A 17,640-nucleotide genomic window follows, 5' to 3' on the forward strand; every position below is an offset into this window, starting at 1 on the left:
TGTTTTATCGTTTCCTTGTTATGAAAGTGTTTAAAGTTGCCTTGTATTGAGAGAGTGTTTTATCGTTTCCTTGTTATGCAAGTGTTTTAAGTTGCCTTTTATTGAGAGTGTTTTATCGTTTCCTTGTTATGCAAGTGTTTTAAGTTGCCTTGTTATGAAAGTGTTTTAAGTTGCCTTTTATTGAGAGTGTTTTATCGTTTCCTTGTTATGCAAGTGTTTTAAGTTGCCTTTTATTGAGAGTGTTTTATCGTTTCCTTGTTATGCAAGTGTTTTAAGTTGCCTTGTTATGAAAGTGTTTTAAGTTGCCTTTTATTGAGAGTGTTTTATCGTTTCCTTGTTATGCAAGTGTTTTAAGTTGCCTTGTTATGAAAGTGTTTTAAGTTGCCTTTTATTGAGAGTGTTTTATCGTTTCCTTGTTATGAAAGTGTTTATAGTTTCCTTGTTATGAAAGTGTTTTAAGTTGCCTTTTATTGAGAGTGTTTTATCGTTTCCTTGTTATGAAAGTGTTTAAAGTTGCCTTGTATTGAGAGAGTGTTTGATCGTTTCCTTGTTATGAAAATATATTGAGGTATAGTTTGAGAGTTACAATGTGTTAAGATAGGATGTGTGTTAAACTAACCTAGAAAGGAGATACGGTTTAAGAATAAACTCTGTATTGATAACTTTTGAGAGTAACCTGGTATTGCGGTAGGGTCTTAGAATGATCTAGTATTGAGATAATGTTTTGGGAGGCAGGGCTTTAGAGTATGTTTGTAATGAGCGCTTAAGAGTCACTTTATCTTTAAGAGTAGTCTGATGTTGAGATAGAATTTATAGTAATCTTGCGTTAAGATGATGTTTTAACCTTGTAAATGTCCCACAGAACGTGACGTCGCCAGACTTCAACATGACGTATGCTATTGGCTCGGATACTGTTATTGTAGGATTAAGTAAACGCGTCGTCCTGGATATCGTCACGACCCCTAACAGCACTTATGAAAAGTTTGATGTCGAGTTCATTATGCCCAGTGGCAATGTCTCCTCCAAGTTTAAAGTGTGTCGATCAAAAGTCCTGTCGGCGGGAAAAAGCGTGCCTTGTGTTACACCTCACTGGTTCAACAAAATGGTCACCTACACATCAAAGTAAGTAGAAATGGCTCGAATACTGCGTGTTTGATGATCCATTCACATTTAAATAACAAATTTCAAGATTTTTATGAAAAAGTATTTTAGCTAATAGAAAAAGTAACACTGCCCGTGTTTTGGACATGTTTGTTCACAATTCTTCTTCATTCATTCCAAACTCATCAGAAAAAAGTCGGATATCCAAATCATTAAAGCTGATAGGATCAGAAACTGTTTTTGTATGCTCACTCTGGATAACGATATATTCCGTTAATTGTATCTAAGGGAGTGACACATTTTAAATCAAGCCTTGCCTCGAAATGACTACCGGCATACAAGCCAATAAAATGCATGCAATTTGGCAAACTAGATAACATTGCATTTGGAGTCCATTCATCTGATGATGTTTAAGTCAGTCAGTACTTACCCTCGTCACATACACATATATGTTCACTAAACATTAGACATGACAAATGTCACTAAAACGCTTGCCAACATGCATAACATGGATACGAGTATCTGTGAATGATTTCTCAATCTTAATCGTGTAAATGCTTGACAAGTAAAACACATGCAAAGTCATTACCTGTCTTAGAGTGACCATCCATCTGCAACAGTGAGCTCGCTGCACAATTTGGCAGTATCACTGACGCACACGGAACACACAGAAGTGACAAGTCGATCTCGTTTAGCTAGATTCTGGGTATAAGGTAGGTTTTGCATTAGTATGACTATCTCCCTTTGCTTCCTACAGAACGCGCGGCTCAGTTCAGTAAATTGAAAGAAAAAAGACAGAAAGCTATAACATGCATACCTTTTATAACTTAGGATATCCGGACAAAGCAAGGCTTGGACTAATTTGTTTGCCACTTCCTTAGAAACGATGACTGCAAAACACTGTTATTTTCTTTGCAACATGAACGTTTTTTATTAGCATTGTCAGCTTTAAAGCTCGGTATTATTTAAACTCTCTCGAAACACTCATGATATTTTTTTCTCCTAAATAAGGCTTTTGATCTTAACTTCTTGTGATAACTATAATCTATCTATGTAAAATGGCATTCCTTTTCAGTATACATAATCTATTTTCGTCGAAACACTCGTAATACACGGAAATATTCTTGCTTAATTCATATTTATGAGATAAATTCGTAGAGTAGGACTACCGACAAAGTTTCAAGGTTATCATATCAGTAGCCGATTGAGGGTAATTAGGAAATCGTAACAGCAGTTTCGTTTCCTTTACAAGTCGTATAGAAAAATGTGTAAAATTAACATAAGAAGGAATATCATTCCTTTCTATGGACATACTTTTGTTGAAAGGTTTAACGATGGTATCTACAATCGAGCCGTACTCCCATTTGGAGGAGTATGCAACACGGGGTTATATTCCGACGTGGCAGAAGACCAAATTTCCATAGCAGTGGATCTGACCGTTCTTCAGAACGATGAAATGAGCACGCTAGAACGGGTCAGTGCCGGAACCATGTTCTCAACGACAAAGATCTGGGTCGGACAGTTAAGCATGAACATTGACTCTGGCGGCGCCGTTGCACCCGTACGTATTTGAACATCATATACCTAGCTGTCTGAAATTTAATACTTCTTTTCATGTGAAGTCTTACAGCATAGTGATACATTTAAGGATATTTATATGAGACAATGTCTGCGAAAATTGGGCCAGATGAGGTAACATCATAAATTGACTTTTATACTTTTTCTGAACGCCTACATTGTGAAATATATAGATAAAAATATTAGAAATCTGTGTATTACCACCACGGACAAAATCCACTTTAAATTCCATGTTGTTTATGTTGAATTTACCAGAAAAATAGTCAAATAATGACATTGTAGGTAACTGTATTCAATATCCCACTCAGGTATAGCATATTTAAATATCCAAAGGTCATACTATTATTTTTTTCTAAAGTATGATTCATAAACCCTTACAACAGTACATAATTACTATAAAATATACTGTATGCATCAAAGGGAGACAATCCATTTACATATCGCTTATAAGTATCAACAAATAAGATAACAAATTTTGAAACATCAGAAACATGTTCATATATATGTGTTGTCTGGACTTCTACTTCAATCATTGTTCTTCATTAACCATTTTGATAATTTTCGTCATGGTAGACAGATTATACAAGATGAGCTTTTACACCAGTACTACTCAACAAAGGGAGACAATCAATAGTGCAAATTATCATAGAAATAATAGTACAGGGAACATAATTTACTACAGCAGAATCTGACATATCAACTGCCAACTCAAACAAGAATTTATTCCTAACAGGTAAAAATTCTCTTTGGTTATCAAACTTTTAGACACAAAATGCTGCTTGTATCGAGATTGCATATTCCTGATACCTTAGAAATCACACATCATCTCAACAGCAAACCTTTTCGTTTACATAGAAAATTTGGTACTTTCTCATTGTCCTCTTGGTCCGCTTCTGATTTCGTTAGAGTGTGATTGGGGCATGCTATGTTCTGTAAGTATGCTGTCTGACAAATTCATCATTCACAGAGGGAAAGAAATGCTTTCTTTTCAGCAGGTTTACAGACACTGTAGGGCAATCATTAAATTTCTTGCAAAACTCTGTTCCTGTCTTTGTGGTGTTCCTGTCTTTGTGGAGTCAACAAGAAAATAGCGATATTTTGTCAAGTTTTTCAAAAGCTTGAAATATTGCTTCATGGCTTCTGGTCTCTTAACACTACTGGCTTGTCCTTATCTTTCACCAAGTGTGGAATTTTAGTCAGGAGGAATGTGTAACTCTCTGGGCAACCTCCTCTAGAGTTTCAACATTACTGGATCTCGAGCGTAACTTCCACCGTCAAAATGTCTGTGTGATTCAAACTTTGTATGACTAGCAATCATCATGGAGTTTTGAATGACAACATGAAGACCTGCAAATTATTGAAATAAACATAAAAGAACTTTATATTCAATGTTGAATCGAGAAAGAAAAGAAAATAATGTAGTGTATTGGATATTGAAATTAATCACCCACACAATGGATGCACGTAATATTTTTTACAAATCTGCCATCAACATAGAATTGAGGGCAATTATTTGTGATGATAAATCTAATAGAATATGAAACTGAATCTACCTTATACCCACAATTGAACTGTATGTAGCATACACAGATATGTACTAATGAAGATAAGCACAGTGGGAAGTAACACTAAGAAAGGCTCCAGCTCTATGTCACCCTATGACATTTGACAGACTTGAATGAACAGGAATCCTGGTTAAAATAAAAGTATATCTGATACTCCGTAACAACCAATATAATTACCTTGTAAGACTCCAAAGGGCAAAACACAACGTTGTTCTTATTTTGTCTACAACAGCCATCAAAATGGAAGTTGACGATCTGAAAATGCTGAAAATAGTGATGGACCATGGCGTTAACTCCCTTTCCTATCGCAAGGTTTCCAGCATCATTCATCAAATAGAAAACTTGCTTTCCTGATAAATGGAACATAACTTTGTAGAGATAAGTAGGAAAAAAATCATAGCAAGTTTTCATTGCATAAAAAATATTTTTATCATCAGCAGAATCAATGACAGCCTTCTAATTTGACATCATAATCAATATGACCAGTAAGTGTTATGTATGACTTTCAAGGATTTATAAAGCGTATATTGTAATTCATTATAATTATTAATCAATCTCAATGCCAATACAGTAATAGTGATTTTTAAGATACAACATACCAGCTTGGGTTAATGTACTTCAAGTTTGCCAAATTCATACTAAAATGATACATGAATGTTACCTTAACCTTCATAGCAGATTCCAAAAACACTGCATTTTAGTGTGGTCTTCAGAAGATAGAGCCAACTTACTGAGAATGATAAGGAAATTGAATTTGCTGAGCAAAATCCCAGGAGTAATGGAAAGCTCCATCCAAAGGACAGGGCATATTACCTACAATGAAATAATCAAAATTCAAATTATTCAATATCAGTTTCAACCCTCTTTTTAAATTCATCCCACGCACTTGAATGTTTTTAAACAAATTTATTCAAATTAATTGATAACAATATTGCATTGTTGATGCAGTGTTTGTAATATGTCATACATAATAATTGTATTAATAAGTATTTACCTTATTCACAAACAAGATGGTTAGTGTAGTATAGCTTTCAATATGGAGGATCTTTTATTAATATCTATCGGAGTTGTTTATACACTAAAATTTATTCAAGATATACCGTGGACGGCCTAAGGATGTCTTTGCTATGTTAATTACCTGCTATTTTCTTTTCTTCATTCCTTTCTTTGCAATGCTGTGTAGATCTCTCTGCTATATAGCCTGGTTGACACGGTTGCTGCATTCATCTAATACCTCTCCGTTATATTATTTGCTGTACCAGTCACATTTTATTTGACACCAGCGGCACAAGTGTGTTCATGGTTTCATGACGGCGATGCATACACATAGATTATGCCAAATTCTCTGAAATGTATGAAGACATAATCGTCGAAGCTTCATGTCAACAGCCAGTGTATTAAATTTGTAAAAAATGGCTATGGGTATATTTATAATTTGGAAGTCTACCATGAATAGGAAATTAATTGCCTTTAGCATATTTCGTCAAAAATGTCTTGCTATGCTGTATGCCACTGACGGACAGTGCATGGAACCTTTCCAGAATTTCCGAGTTTTCTTGGAATCACTCCATCGGTATCTGCGATTCACTTATTCCCTGTAATTTGAAATAAAGCAAAACCTGTCGTTCTACAAACACGGACTTCAAGATAAAAACTTCTGATATGGTTGTTCCCTCCTGTTTATCTTGTGTTTGATGAGCAAACTGCTCAGTCTCAATTGTAACATCGAGTTCATCACGTGCTAATTTGTGATAATGTTCCCTGAATTTGAAAGCAGTTCTAAGTCAATCTTTACACTGCACGGTTCACTACTATGTAATTTACAGTTACATGTGTAATTGCAGAATTTCGCTTGTGATATGTATTGAATGGTGTTACATTCACTGCGATCTGTTGGAACAAGCAAGATATCATTCTCATCTGAAGATTCATCTGACTCATAACTGTAATCGGATGATGTGTACAGTTTTGAATAATACAGCTGGTCACCTATCTCTTTTTCATCTATGAAGGGTTTGTCCATATCTAAAATTTCGGCGGGATTACTATTACAGCTTGAGTTTGAGTAACTGAAAGCTGAGTTATAACGATACTAACAAAAGTCAAATGTTTTAACTACTATGAACTCGACATCATGACTTGGGCATAGGCGTATTTATTTGGAACGTAAGCATTAATCATATATTGTGTACATGACGGATTGAAATGTGCGCGGTTCACAATATCGCGGAAGAATTTGAAGTGTAAGTGAAATATCCATTCCAATTGATTTTTACAGACACATTACACCTACCGTTCGTAGTATTCACTGAGTTGTTATCATAAGACCTAGTTACACCTGTCCCCACTTTTGCAGTCACGGTATATATAAGTGAATGAGAGCTAAAGAGAACCAAAAACTCATCATTGTGTACTTCAGATTTGAGTTAATCTCACAGAGTGATGAACAGACCCTTTCTGAGAATATGTATTTTTATGATGGTTTCATTTTTGCTATAATATTTAATGATCCCTTGATGACATTTCAATCCTCATCCTTTATTCGACATATGATACCCGTGTTGATACTGCTGTGCTGTTTGGTATTCATGTTTTTGTGACATTTCTTTTCTACAATTATGCTGAGGTTTAAATTCTTTTTCGATGTTACGTTGTATTCATTTACTTTCAATATTGGTTGTAGAATACGCCACCATATCTTGGCTTGATACAAAACACTACCCTGACCATGACCCCCATTGGTTATCCGATGGTGTATAGCCTCGTCATGAAGGTTGCGCCTGGCGATAGTGTCGACCTCATGGTTGTTGTAGAGTCACAGACACCCGGACTGTTTGTGTGTGGTTTGCGTATAATGGCTGCTGGAGATAACTTCCCGTGTCTTGATCAGACGATCGAGCCTGTATTCGACACTTGGCCTTCTGGTGACAATAAAAGAGCGACTTTTAACGCAAGTTATGTTACCAATTGTGGTAGGTACTACAAATATGCCAATAACCTATTAAACATGCCGAATATGGTTACCTTGTGTGATGTAGTTTCAAGATAAAAAGTCTATAAATATAAGACATTTAGAAGAAACATGTAGTGGTGAACGAATAGAGAAAATCTGCATTTTATCAAGTGCATATCTTCCCATAAACTCGACTGTCTGGCGATACGAAAGGTTTGGATAATGTAGAATACATTCATCATAATGGTATAGCAAAATAAGGAATTAAACTGCACCATACTAATGTTTCGTCCTTCCAGAAATAGTTTTGACAAAAGAAGCCGTTAATTAATTTTCATATTTATTTCTTTGCTAATGTTTCTTAATGGCAACGCATTAATGTCACCATGTAAATCTGGCTTTCTCTAGTATTGGGGATGAAATACGAAGATTATGGTAAGGATCAAACCAAAATGCTGTTTTCTTACATTATACTTCATACCGTTATTACATCACACCTGTATGTAGATATGTTTATGCCTTTCCTGGTACTCTGCCCTCTGTAACATATTCTCTGTTTTCAGGTCCCGACCCTCCACTGGTCAATAACGATTTCTATGACGACAACACAATCCTGTTTGAGATTATCGTGCAGCTCGCTCAAACCGTGACTGATGGTACCCAACTGGACTTCACGTCCACTGCGACGTATGCCAGTGGACAAAGCAATGCCATAACACAAACATTGACTGCTACTAGCAACACCTCCAGTATCGACAGGGTGAGTAATAAATGGCAAAAGACAAACATGTTTTAAGCTGCATATTCATATCGTTTCTTTAAATAACCGATTTTTGTTTGACTCAAATAAAGGCATCTATAATGTGATAAAAGCAATACTAATGAAGCAGAACCAAAAAAATCAAAGGTGTAATTTCAACAAAAGGTTTGAGACACTTCTTAACGTAAATCAAAGGTGTTATCTCAACAAAAGATTTGAGACACTTCTTAACGTAAACAAAGGTGTTATCTCAAGAAAAGGTTTGAGACACTTATTAACGTAAACAGAGGTGTTATCTAGACAAAAGGTTTGAGACACTTCATAACGTTTTATTTTTGAAATTTCAACAAAATGGCATCAAAGGTGTAACAACAAAAGGGAAATTTTAAACAAATATAGACAAAAGGTTTGAGACACTTCATAACGTTTTATTTTTGATATTGGTCATACTGCTAAACCGGATTTTTGTGATTTGTTGTCAGCGAAAAGTGGAAACATAATTTAAGTGTGTTTCATCTGCAATGATGAGAAAAGAAAGGTAACGTTCATTGTGTACTAAAATGTGGATTTGTAGCTAAAATATTATAAAATATATAAAATATTATATAAGTACATTTCGTCTCTTTTGTATGTTATCGCATACATTGTAAGTATCTTTTTTGATTCCACAGAATGTTACTCAGAGCGCCAACTTTAGTTTTTATATGGCCAGTATAGGCACGAACGATACAGAATATGTAGCGTTCGGGGAAGCAAAGCGCTTGATTCTGGACATGACGTTGCCTGCTTCAATGACCAGCGAATACACCGTCAAGATGTTCACCTCTCCCTTAGTGGACCCCGGGTACATGGAGATTTGTGGGGCAGCCGTGATTGAGGTCGGCAAGAACTTCCCTTGTCTTCGTCAAACTGAAATCGATCCTGTCTTTGAAAAACGGTAAGTGACAGCTTTGTCGGTGACATCAGTGGTATGGCTGGAAAAAAGAAAAGACGGTAAGTAGACCGGTGAAAAGAAAATGTCCAATGTTTGAAAATTATAGCATTAAGGACTGTTAGGGCTAAAGTACATCCCCATCTAGATTCTGACATTTTTATTTCAATACTTTCGAAAGCATTTCTTTATTTAAACGATACTTAGGGTATACATTGATCATACGTAGACAATGTGCTGTGTGCCAATTCAGGGCTCTCGACCCCTCAAATAAGGAGTTATTGCCTTCTCTTAAAATATCTTGTCCAGCGTATAAATTCATTTGCATGTAGATAGATGAAGAATCTTCGAGTATACATTGATTATACGCACTCAATGTGCAGAGTATCAACATTAGGGTCCGCAATATGAAGCATGATGTATACATCAGTTATACAAAAGCAAGTTGCAGTGTAGCAAAATTAGGGCCCATGAACCCTCAATACAGAGTTTCATGAACTTTGCTTGCATTAAAAGTTGGAACATGAAAATTGGTGTATACATTGGTCATACTAGGAGAATGCACAGTATACCAAATCCAGGGTCTGTAACCCCTCAATTACAGAATTATTCTCATTGGTTGACATTTTGTGTCCAATTATCGGGGAACATTCATCAGTTTCACAGCTACTCTTGACTTTGGTGTTCTCTAAAATCATTAGAATGAAACAAAGATTCGATAGTACTAAATTTGGTGGTAATTAACTTAAACAAATGTTTTTGTTGAACATCTATAAAGCGTTGTTAATGTTAATTCTTGAGAAGTTTAGGAATCAAATCAAAGCGGAGGAGGTTCGTTTACTTATGATTAATAGACCATCTAAAGTTTTGTAATATTGCAGCATTATAGGCTAGTATTTCTTTTCAGGAAATATTGCAGAATGTTTCCTTCATTACCAAGCAAGTCTTTTTCTTTTTAGCTAACAATCATTAGACTATTCAAACCCCCCTACGTCCATGGTCCCTCGTCCGTCCGTAAACAATTTTTGTTATCTCTATTTCTTGAGAGGTACTGGATATATCTTTCTCAAATTTCATAGGTAGGTTCCTCGTTTTCCCTTGTTGTGTCTGTTTGGTGTGAGAAAAACAAAATGGCTAACCATCTTGTATGTTTTCAATGAAGTTTGTTATCGCTAGTTCTTGAAAAGTACTTGATATGAAATCCCATATGCAGGTTCTCTTTTAACAGTGATAATTAGCCGACAAAGAGTGGATTTTTACTTTGAAAGTTTATTATCGCTATTTCTTGAGAACAACAGCATACATCTTTCTCAAAATTCGTTTCTGTGTTTCCGTTTATCACTAGTTGTGCACATGTAATTTTGGGTATGATTAGATGACAAACTGACCTACAGGCGACCCTCTTGGGTTTTTACTGCGAAAGTTTGATATCATTATTTCTTGTGGAATGCTGCATATATCTTTCTCATGATTCATGTAAAGGTGCCTCTTGGTCCCTAGTTGTGCCTGTTTGAGTTTTGGACTGATCAGAAAAAACAAAATGGCCGACAGGCTGCCATCTTCGATTTCGCCAAGTAAAGATTGTTTTCCTTATTTCTGAATGAATTTCTCTCAAATTTCATATGTTTGTTCCCTGTGGTCTATACTTGTGTCCGTTTGGTTTTCGGACAGATCAGAAGAAACAAAATGGCTTCCAGGCGACCATTTTGTACTTGGCAGGTTAAGATTATTATCGCTTTTTCTGCAAGGGAATGTTTAATTTTTTTATTGTTAAAGCAAAAACGGAGAAAAAAGAGAAAAGGGAAAAGATCCAACTTTAAAAGAGCAGATAAAGATCAAGCAATTATGGGCGCCAAGATCCCTCTGGGATCTCTTACTTGTTTATACAGTAAATGTAATAATGTCTGCAGACAATGATTAGACGCCTTATCAGCAGGCAAAATAACATACACGGCATTTAAATCTTGAAGTTTGGATTCCATGTCAGGATCAAGAAATACTGATATTGTGATTATAAAAAAATTAATAAAGGTTTAAAATGTTCGAAGTATGTGATATTGACTAATATGTATATGTTAATAAATGGAGGAAATCTAAGTAAAACCACTCTCGAAGTTAACAGGTTTTATCATCAGATATTATCGTCAGACCGATGAAATGCTGCTTGGACTTAATTGGCGGAAGTTGAATAATGATGTTTCATACACAAAGTTTGATACACCCGAACAAATGAAACAGCAGACATATCTTAATGACATTGTTTTCATTTATGATTATAACTAGTTACTGGCATATTTTCAGGCCTGGCTCCAACTACAATGGTATCGCCACACTATATCTTGGATTCATCTGCAATTCATACATGGGCACAGATGAGGCTTCAAATAGGGCAAGTAGTTTCCAGTTGTACAGTTCCTTAGTTCAATTTGAACTGGACCTTACTCTCATTTTTATATTATTGTTTTGTTTCGCTAGTATTGAATGAACGAGATTAACCACTATATGGTTAAGTTGTTTTGTATTATCCCTATATACAATATATGTATAACGAACCGCACGATAATTGTCTATAATCTATATGTACCTGACCTGTTTAACAGTATGAGGGAGTGGCAGAGTTGTAATGTACATGAAATACAGTAGTAAACTGGAAACATTAACTATAAACTTAAGGAAATAATTCATATTAGTTAACCATTAGATTTTTATTTCAGATTCGTGTAGAGGGCGTTTTCAAATTATTACATAATACTTCGAGCTTAGCCGGAGATACTCACACCGTCCATGTTGCAGTGAACAACAACGATTTTGAAATATTTGTGTCTAGTTATGATCTTATTCAGACAGACACTTTCATACCCAAGACCAATGTGAGTATGTGTACGGTCACTGTCAAGTCTTGTAAATCGAACAATTCAGATCACAATGGCCATACTTTAATAAAATATCATATTTTATCTACCAACATCACATAACATATCGTTATGGTCATTTTTCAATTGTATATCTTAGAAAGAATTAAAAACTTTGAAATACGACAAAATGATCGAAATTTTCCGCAGATATCATCATTTTTCTTTAAAAGTTTATGTATAATGTTAATTCAGAACACAATCGAAACGAATGAGACAACGCTTTACGTGAACCTTACCAACAACGTCATAGACATGTCTGTAGGCGTGCTCACTACTCTGCCGGTGGTCTTCAACATTAAACCTCGATCCGTTTCCCATGTGAAGTTCGATATCGATACTTTCACCAACAATTCTGTGGTCGCACTTGTGAAAGACATCCGTTTGGTTGGCACCGGAACTAATGTAGCTTGCCTGTACGTGGATGAAGCTCTCGGACAGACTTTCACGCCGGTATTAAATTCATCCCTTCAGACTTGCCAGGTCGACCAAGGCTTTCTTGATTTAGGTGTCGTCTCCAACCCAGGTATGGATGCAAGCATATTGCAAAGACGAACAGAAAAGACTAGTTTGTAACATATTCTAAAACAAGCGCAGAATCAGTGTGTGTGGTTTTTTCCCCCATTAATTCACAACGGCATCAAATGATTCAATTAGAGATGTGTCTTCTTTCATTTATTTGTCGAAGTACAAACCTAATATGTGATTTGTAAGTTAGATCTTTATATATCTTTATATAATTAATTGAATTTGTAATTTATATAAAATATCTTGTAATGGATTTCTGATATTTGTTTCAACCTTCCCTTTCATGTACAGGTCTGTCGTACGGTAAGAAAGAGTTTAAAGATGGCGATAACAGTGTTTTGCTGGAGGTTGATATCATGTTGCCAGACTTTGAATTAGCAGAACACAACGCCGAATTCCCCATCAGTCTTGGTGGTATGGTTGCCGATATCATCGTTCTCTGTGAGCCGAAGATACGGGTGATCCGAGACAACAACGAAAAACCGGAATTAGAGTTTACTGCAGAAGTCAACACTAGCCTGACAACTGAGTATGTACAAACTCCTTACGATTGGATTGTTTAATTTCAAGTATTTCTAGTCTAAGGTATATATTAGATCACAATTTTTCATCATTCTGTTACAGTTTTGCTATCTACCTTGACCTCGCTCCATTGGCTCCTGCATTCCGGTATCAGTTTACAGACTTAACTTTATATACTCTGTATCAGTTTACAGACTACATATACTCTGTATCAGTTTACATACCACATATACTCTGTATCAGTTTACAGACTTTATATACTCTGTATCAGTTTACAGACTTTATATACTCTGTATCAGTTTACAGACTTTTATACTCTGTATCAGTTTACAGACTTTATATACTCTGTATCAGTTTACAGACTTTATATACTCTGTATCAGTTTACAGACTTTATATACTCTGTATCAGTTTACAGACTTTATATACTCTGTATCAGTTTACAGACTTTATATATTCTGTATCAGTTTACAGACTTTATATACTCTGTATCAGTTTACAGACTTTTATACTCTGTATCAGTTTACAGACTTTATATACTCTGTATCAGTTTACAGACTTTATATACTCTGTATCAGTTTACAGACTTTATATACTCTGTATCAGTTTACAGACTTTTTATACTCTGTATCAGTTTACAGACTTTATATACTCTGTATCAGTTTACAGACTTTATATATTCTGTATCAGTTTACAGACTTTATATACTCTGTATCAGTTTACAGACTTTATATACTCTGTATCAGTTTACAGACTTTATATACTCTGTATCAGTTTACAGACTTTATATACTCTGTATCAGTTTACAGACTACATATACTCTGTATCAGTTTACAGACTACATATACTCTGTATCAGTTTACAGACTTTATATACTCTGTATCAGTTTACAGACTTTTTATACTCTGTATCAGTTTACAGACTACATATACTCTGTATCAGTTTACATACCACATATACTCTGTATCAGTTTACAGACTTTATATACTCTGTATCAGTTTACAGACTATATATACTCTGTATCAGTTTACAGACTTTTTATACTCTGTATCAGTTTACAGACTTTATATACTCTGTATCAGTTTACAGACTTTATATACTCTGTATCAGTTTACAGACTTTATATACTCTGTATCAGTTTACAGACTTTATATACTCTGTATCAGTTTACAGACTTTATATATTCTGTATCAGTTTACAGACTTTTTATACTCTGTATCAGTTTACAGACTACATATACTCTGTATCAGTTTACAGACTTTTTATACTCTGTATCAGTTTTACAGACTTTTTATACTCTGTATCAGTTTACAGACTTTATATACTCTGTATCAGTTTACAGACTTTTTATACTCTGTATCAGTTTACAGACTTTATATACTCTGTATCAGTTTACAGACTTTATATACTCTGTATCAGTTTACAGACTTTTTATACTTTGTATCAGTTTACAGACTTTATATACTCTGTATCAGTTTACAGACTTTTTATACTCTGTATCAGTTTACAGACCACATATACTCTGTATCAGTTTACAGACTTTTTATACTCTGTATCAGTTTACAGACTTTATATACTCTGTATCAGTTTACAGACTTTATATACTCTGTATCAGTTTACAGACTTTATATACTCTGTATCAGTTTACAGACTTTATATACTCTGTATCAGTTTACAGACTTTTTATACTTTGTATCAGTTTACAGACTTTTTATACTTTGTATCAGTTTACAGACTTTATATACTCTGTATCAGTTTACAGACTTTATATACTCTGTATCAGTTTACAGACTATATATACTCTGTATCAGTTTACAGACTTTATATACTCTGTATCAGTTTACAGACTTTATATACTCTGTATCAGTTTACAGACTATATATACTCTGTATCAGTTTACAGACTACATATACTCTGTATCAGTTTACAGACTTTATATACTCTGTATCAGTTTACAGACTTTATATACTCTGTATCAGTTTACAGACTTTATATACTCTGTATCAGTTTACAGACTTTATATACTCCATATCAGTTTACAGACTTTATATACTCTGTATCAGTTTACAGACATTTTATACTCTGCATCAGTTTACAGACTACATATACTCTGTATCAGTTTACAGACTTTATATACTCTGTATCAGTTTACAGACTACATATACTCTGTATCAGTTTACAGACTTTATATACTCTGTATCAGTTTACAGACTACATATACTCTGTATCAGTTTACAGACTACATATACTCTGTATCAGTTTACAGACCACATATACTCTGTATCAGTTTACAGACTTTATATACTCTGTATCAGTTTACAGACTACATATACTCCATATCAGTTAACAGCCTTTATATACTCTGTATCAGTTTACAGACTTTTATACTCTGTATCAGTTTACAGACTTTATATACTCTGTATCAGTTTACAGACTTTTTATACTCTGTATCAGTTTACAGACTTTATATACTCTGTATCAGTTTACAGACTACATATACTCTGTATCAGTTTACAGACTACATATACTCTGTATCAGTTTACAGACTACATATACTCTGTATCAGTTTACAGACTACATATACTCTGTATCAGTTTACAGACTACATATACTCTGTATCAGTTTACAGACTTTATATACTCTGTATCAGTTTACAGACTACATATACTCTGTATCAGTTTACAGACTACATATACTCTGTATCAGTTTACAGACTTTTTATACTCTGTATCAGTTAACAGACTTTATATACTCTGTATCAGTTTACAGACTTTATATACTCTGTATCAGTTTACAGACTTTATATACTCTGTATCAGTTTACAGACTTTTTATACTCTGTATCAGTTTACAGACTTTATATACTCTGTATCAGTTTACAGACTTTATATACTCTGTATCAGTTTACAGACTTTATATACTCTGTATCAGTTTACAGACTACATATACTCTGAATCAGTTTACAGACTTTATATACTCTGTATCAGTTTACAGACTTTATATACTCTGTATCAGTTTACAGACTTTATATACTCTGTATCAGTTTACAGACTACATATACTCTGTATCAGTTTACAGACTACATATACTCTGTATCAGTTTACAGACTTTTTATACTTTGTATCAGTGTACAGACTTTATATACTCTGTATCAGTTTACAGACTATATATACTCTGTATCAGTTTACAGACTTTATATACTCTGTATCAGTTTACAGACTACATATACTCTGTATCAGTTTACAGACTTTATATACTCTGTATCAGTTTACAGACTACATATACTATGTATCAGTTTACAGACTAAATATACTCTGTATCAGTTTACAAACTTTATATACTCTGTATCAGTTTACAGACTTTATATACTCTGTATCAGTTTACAGACTTTATATACTCTGTATCAGTTTACAGACTCTATTTACTCTGTATCAGTTTACAGACTATATATCTTCTGTATCAGTTTACAGACTTTATATCTTCTGTATCAGTTTACAGACTCTATTTACTCTGTATCAGTTTACAGACTATATATAATCTGTATCAGTTTACAGACTACATATACTCTGTATCAGTTTACAGACTTTATATACTCTGTATCAGTTTACAGACTTTATATACTCTGTATCAGTTTACAGACTACATATACTCTGTATCAGTTTACAGACTTTTTATACTCTGTATCAGTTTACAGACTTTATATACTCTGTATCAGTTTACAGACTTTATATACTCTGTATCAGTTTACAGACTTTATATACTCTGTATCAGTTTACAGACTTTATATACTCTGTATCAGTTTACAGACTTTTTATACTCTGTATCAGTTTACAGACTTTATATACTCTGTATCAGTTTACAGACTTTATATACTCTGTATCAGTTTACAGACTTTATATACTCTGTTTTATATACTCTGTATCAGTTTACAGACTTTATATACTCTGTATCAGTTTACAGACTTTTTATACACTGTATCAGTTTACAGACTTAATATACTCTGTATCAGTTTACAGACTTTATATACTCTGTATCAGTTTACAGACATTTTATACTCTGTATCAGTTTACAGACTACATATACTCTGTATCAGTTTACAGACTTTATATACTCTGTATCAGTTTACAGACTTTATATACTTTGTATCAGTTTACAGACTTTATATACTCTGTATCAGTTTACAGACTTTATATACTCTGTATCAGTTTACAGACTTTTTATACTCTGTATCAGTTTACAGACTTTTATACTCTGTATCAGTTTACAGACTTTATATACTCTGTATCAGTTTACAGACTTTATATACTCTGTATCAGTTTACAGACTTTATATATTCTGTATCAGTTTACAGACTTTATATACTCTGTATCAGTTTACAGACTTTATATACTCTGTATCAGTTTACAGACTTTTTATACTCTGTATATACTTTATATATACTCTGTATCAGTTTACAGACTACATATGTATCAGTTTACAGACTTTATATACTCTGTATCAGTTTACAGACTTTATATACTCTGTATCAGTTTACAGACTTTATATACTCTGTATCAGTTTACAGACTTTATATACTCTGTATCAGTTTACAGACTACATATACTCTGTATCAGTTTACAGACTATATATACTCTGTATCAGTTTACAGACTTTTATACTCTGTATCAGTTTACAGACTTTATATACTCTGTATCAGTTTACAGACTTTATATACTCTGTATCAGTTTACAGACTTTTTATACTCTGTATCAGTTTACAGACTTTTTATACTCTGTATCAGTTAACAGACTTT

General features: G+C 33.9%; 1 protein-coding gene across 1 annotated transcript in view; it reads left to right on the forward strand.

The window, feature by feature from the left end:
• LOC132555903 (uncharacterized) overlaps positions 1-17,640 on the forward strand; it is a 46,743-nt gene that overhangs the window by 17,567 nt on the left and 11,536 nt on the right. The window contains exons 8-16 of the mRNA XM_060220282.1: positions 863-1,122; positions 2,428-2,662; positions 6,928-7,216; positions 7,761-7,957; positions 8,629-8,894; positions 11,190-11,277; positions 11,603-11,758; positions 11,996-12,326; positions 12,620-12,857. Of these exons, the coding sequence (XP_060076265.1) occupies positions 863-1,122; positions 2,428-2,662; positions 6,928-7,216; positions 7,761-7,957; positions 8,629-8,894; positions 11,190-11,277; positions 11,603-11,758; positions 11,996-12,326; positions 12,620-12,857 (2,060 nt within the window). The remainder of the gene's footprint in view (positions 1-862; positions 1,123-2,427; positions 2,663-6,927; positions 7,217-7,760; positions 7,958-8,628; positions 8,895-11,189; positions 11,278-11,602; positions 11,759-11,995; positions 12,327-12,619; positions 12,858-17,640) is intronic.

This window comes from Ylistrum balloti, unplaced genomic scaffold (assembly GCF_031769215.1).
Source record: "Ylistrum balloti isolate Yb309-2 unplaced genomic scaffold, AGI_CSIRO_Ybal_v1 Utg370524, whole genome shotgun sequence".
Lineage (NCBI taxonomy): Eukaryota > Metazoa > Mollusca > Bivalvia > Pectinida > Pectinidae > Ylistrum > Ylistrum balloti.